Consider the following 5,096-nt stretch of genomic DNA (forward strand, 5'->3'; position numbering starts at 1 on the left):
TTTATTTATTTTTCTTTTAATAAATATCATGGCGGACACTATTCTGTCCATGTTCAGAATAGATCCACTTGTTGGCAGTCGTGGAATAAAGACGTGTTTACAGTCAATCGTGTGTGCTCCTTATGACTGCCACAATATATGTTTTAAAAGATGTATACTAAAACAATGTGCGGATACTAAACTAAGGAATACTTGTTTTAAAACAAACAATTTGGATAAAACAGAGAATGCGCTGTTATTTAATTGCTATTTAACTGCTAAACAGGAGCGCGGCCGGCCAGACCAGTGCGCATGTATGTTAATTTCGTTTAAACAATCCTGTAGAAATAATTTCAGATATCTTTACCTATTTATTTGATTTGAATTATTCTATTTAAAGCCTAGTAAGCCGCAGGATTTCTCTGCGTAATTAAGCAAATGCACATTGAGATTTCTCTTTGTCTGGCCTCTTATTCTGTATTTCAGCGTTATTTCGTTGTGCAAATGCATTGATAATGTTCATAAAAATATGTAGATTATTTTAACCGTAAGAAATCTTGTGTTTTTTTTCTCCCAAAAATACTCACAAATAAAATATGAAATGTCGGGTTTGCTTCGGGCTCGGGCCTGCAAATCGGGCTCGGCTGACGTCACTGCTTTCTCGATTCTCATCTTGATCGTGAGCGCTGTCTTCACCGCTTAAATCGCCGACACTTTTACCGGGGGCGCACCGGGCTTCGTCTGTGTCGCTGGCCCCCTCGTCACTGTCGACCGGGGTCGGATTCCGTGCGTCTGGTAGCGAGCGTAGCGAGGCCACTCCCCCGCAAGCGAGCATTTGCTCTGGAGCAAATTTAATCCAGCTGCGTTCACACGTGCACATTTGTTTCGGCGTAGCGTCGCAAACGAGCATTTGCTCTGGAGCAAATTTTTAAACCACCTCCCTGAGGTGGATCAAATTTGGTCCGGTATAAGCTCTTTAGTGGAGCTACGCCGGAGCAAATGTGCACGTGTGAATGCTCGACTGGATTTATTTCGGAGCTGCGTCGGACCAAACGTTGCCGTGTGAACGGGGCTTTAAAGAAAGCACTTCAAACCCTACACCCAACCTTGAAGCCAGAACTTCAAACTCCAGGCCAACAAACGCAAACCCCTATTTGGAACCATCATTTGAAATAGTAGCCTTGACATCAAACCTTCATTTAACACAAACACTGGCTAGGCAACCAAATTCCAAACTGTAAATTTGTTTTCTGTGAGCAGCACAACGATGAACTCTCATGATTTTTCCTCTACAAGGACGGCTGATAGCCCCATATGACCTGCTAACTTCTTTGTCGGGACAGTCCACCAAATTGCAGCACGGGCGGCCATTTTAACCCCCATTTCCTAAAGTCACTCCCCTTCTATTCTCACAATGTTTCTGATGGGGGCACAGTCAATACACAGAATGCACCCAGCCTCATTACAGGAGCTTCTTTTAATCACACCGCAGCTTTTGTTTTTTCCATGTGCTTACAGCAGGTGGCTACATTCCCTTAGTGCCCAAGTACAACTTTGGACTATTAAACATACACTCACGCATTCACGCACACACACAGAGGGGAACAAACAAGAGCGGCGGCACACACCTGAGTGTTGAGTGACCTGCAGTGATCCCAATTAGAGAGGAGTGACGAGGGCGCGTCCGTGCGGAGTGGAGGTGATGATGACATGAGGGAGGTGATGATGGATGACTGGAGGCAGGATGGAGGACACGCATGACAAAGCAAGTCATGCAGTACTACATACACGCGCTTGATGACAACCTTACTTTCAAAGGGTTTGAAAGGCTCATCTGAAACCCAGTCCCTGGCTTGAGACGCTAAGGTTTGAAATCCTATTCATCCGTGGAATCTTGATTTGAAACGCACACCCTGGCTTGGAACTTAATTTTAAATCTTAACCTTGATCGCAACCCTTGCTGGACACGTCAACTCTGGTTTCAAACCTGAACCTCTGCATCAAACCCTGATTTGAAACCAAAACCCTGGAAAACTCTAACCCTGGCTGGAAGATTCATTTAAAACCCTTCTTTGAAACACAGGCCCAAACCCTAATTTGAAACACAAACCCAGGTTTCAAAGCATAAACTTTGATTAAAGCCCTAATCGCAAAACCAACCAACACACATTTGCTGAAAACCTTACTATGAAGTATTATACATAGCTTGAAACCACATTCCTATATTGAAACCCTTGTTTGAAAGCTTAGATCAGGCTTAAAATTGTTTGTTGACATCTTTGAATCTTGATTTGAAACTGTACCATTGGCTTGAAAACTACCCAAACTTGACAACCAATTTTTTGCTTACAACCCCAATTTGAAACTAGGGACGGGTGATATTAGGTATCGGTATTGGGCCGATACTGGTCTTACTTTTTAAGTATTCAGTGCTTATGGAGGCTGACAATACAGGCCACAAATACTTGAGGCAAAATTCCTCCTCGGCAGCAATTGGTATTATACTGCGGCAGTTAGACACATCAGCGACTCATCATCTGTGTCAGAAACAAAGGTCATTTAGTTGTTAAATTAAATTTTATCTGTCAAAAGCACTGGAGTTGTTGCTACTCCTTATCGATGAGTACTCAAAGAGTAAATATTCGTACTGGTATCGGTCTGAAAAAATTTTTAGCATTGAACATCCCTACTAGAAACCATAACCCCGGCATCCAACCCTGCGTGCATTGAAATCCTGACCTTTGCTTAAAATCCTAAACTGAAACCGAATCGCGGTTTGAAACCCTAACTTGATTAGCGTTCCACGGAAACAAGATTGCGCCACAATGTTGTGCGACCCTACCGGTATATTTTACGCTCCAATCTGCTGCGTTTCTCTGTAGTCGTTTCTCCGTAGTCATCCCTTTTATTTAGTTTTGCCTCTGACTGCTTTCGGAAGACGCCTTATCGTAACTAGGCAATGCTGCGCTTGAGATGCTGTTAGAATTCACCTGCCCATGAATATATGCACGTTGTCCTTGGCCTGCTTTGCTTCGTGAAGGACTTCAATCCCATCTGTCAAGCACATCTGTTAAGGACTGATCGATGGCATCCAGAGGCGCACGCATGCATGCCTGTAAGGTAAAGTCCTTCACGCTGTCGAGATGATTGATGGCATGATAGCGGCCGTAAAGAAAAAAAAAAAATCAGTGATCCGACAAAGCTTACAACCTCAACCCCACCCCACGTTCTATTTTGTATACCGTGGGCTTTCACACCTGATTACATTGACGACCACAAATGTTGCATTTTTGACACCCCCTGACTGTTCCCGCTGGGATATTTATACATATTTTGTCAGTGGAGGTGGGACCGCGCACGACCTGGGAAAACAGCCGCCTTACCCAAGGGCACTCTGGCGGCGCTGGCATCGGGGTTGATCCAGAAGGACAGCCAAGAGAGCACCACAATGAGCAGCGTGGGCGCGTAGACGCCCATCATGTAGAATCCCACCTGTCGCCGCAGGGTGAAGATGACCTCCACGCACGTGTAATAGCCTGCCGGACCACAAGTGATATACTGTCCATATCACGGAACAAGATACAAAATGTTGTTTAGGTTCATGTGCTGACTACCGGAACAAAAGTATTGAACTTAAGGGGATTGTAACTGGCTGATGAAACACAAAACGTTTTTTTCTATTGGACACGAAACATGGCAAACCTTCCTTGATTTCTCCCTCTCGCTTGCTCCGTCCAGTAAATTGCGAGTGTTAAAACTGGGTCGATAAAGCATTCATTTCAATTGATACATGAAAGAATAAGCAACTCTGTTAATCAGACTTTTCCTTCATAAGTAGCGCTATGCCTCCCTCACTTTCTTTCTTGCTCAACCCCGAAAATGATTACAGTATTAGTATTGATGTGTAAAAGCAGTGATTCTCAAAAGTGTGGTACGAGCACCAAGCGGATGAGGACTCCCTCGAGTGGTTTCTGACTCAATCCTACATTTTTGCCTTCCATCTTGACAAACGTTGTTGCTCAGCTTTTTTAGGCACTATGTTCATGGCTTTTATTTTATTTTTTTTGCAAAATACAATATAATGAAATCATCCTTCAAGCGGGGTGTTCATATTCACAGGTCAAAAGCTGAACATTACAATCCAAAATGTTTGTGCCAGTGTTTGACCTCTGCCTACTATGCAACTGCCTGCACCTGAGGGTGGAGTTTGGAGAGCTAAGATGTTGTTTTGTTTTTTTTAGGTATTATTGCAAAAAGTTTAAGAACCACAATGTTAATTGCGGAAAAAATGAGGGCTTGAAAAAAGGCATTTAGTCATACTTCTATTCAACACAAAACACGGCAACACGTTCTTGTTACCTGACACTTAAGCTCGGTCATGCTCTTTCTTGCTCCCTTCTTGAACTATTACACAATATTAGTCTAAATATAGGGCGGCCTGGTGGCCCAGCAGTTAGCACATCGACCTCACAGTGCAGAGGCACCGGGTTCAATTCCAGCTCCGGCCTCCCTGTGTAGAGCTTGCATGTTCTCCCCAGGCCTGTGTGGGTTTTCTTCAGGTACTCCGGTTTCCTCCCACATTCCAAAAACATGCATGGCAGGCTGGTTGAACACTCTAAATCAGCCTTCCTCAACTGGCGGACCGCGATCCACGACCGGATCGCCGACCTCCTCTGTCCGGACCTCCTCTGTCCGGACTCTCGGCAAATTGTATAAAATAATAAATTATAAAGTGATTTTTACGTTATACATTTTATATTTGTGGACTATAATCTGCGCATTACCGCGATCGCTTGTTAAAATTATCCGTTGTATTCTTTGCGTGCACTAACAGATGTATTGCAGAGGACCGCAGCAACGCGACTGTGTGTTGTATAATGTTTGACTAACTGGAGACCCTGGCTGAGCAGGGCATGTCGGCGATAACGACGCGCTGATTGGCTCCTCTGAACTTAAGATGTGCCCATACATAAGCGTCAGCATATACGATGCGCTGATTGGCTCCTCTGAACTTAAGGTGTGCCCAAACATAAGCGTCAGCACGCGTCTATCCCAATACACACGCATTCAAAATGGATGATTGTGTCAGGAAACAGACGCATGCGCGACGCCACAGT

At 44.2% G+C, this 5,096-nt stretch overlaps 1 protein-coding gene across 3 annotated transcripts in view; it reads right to left on the reverse strand.

Annotated features, from left to right (window-relative positions):
- The window catches only part of glrbb (glycine receptor, beta b), a 49,325-nt gene that overhangs the window by 9,663 nt on the left and 34,566 nt on the right, over nucleotides 1-5,096 (reverse strand). For 2 of the 3 annotated variants that reach the window (XM_019887469.1, XM_019887468.1), the window contains one exon: nucleotides 3,363-3,515. In XM_019887469.1, coding sequence (XP_019743028.1) covers nucleotides 3,363-3,515 — 153 coding nt within the window. Of the gene's footprint in view, nucleotides 1-1,607; nucleotides 1,713-3,362; nucleotides 3,516-5,096 lie in introns of all 3 variants that reach the window. The other variant, XM_019887470.1, reaches the window with a different exon arrangement.

Source organism: Hippocampus comes, unplaced genomic scaffold (assembly GCF_001891065.2).
Source record: "Hippocampus comes isolate QL1 unplaced genomic scaffold, H_comes_QL1_v1.1 scaffold202, whole genome shotgun sequence".
Taxonomy (NCBI): domain Eukaryota; kingdom Metazoa; phylum Chordata; class Actinopteri; order Syngnathiformes; family Syngnathidae; genus Hippocampus; species Hippocampus comes.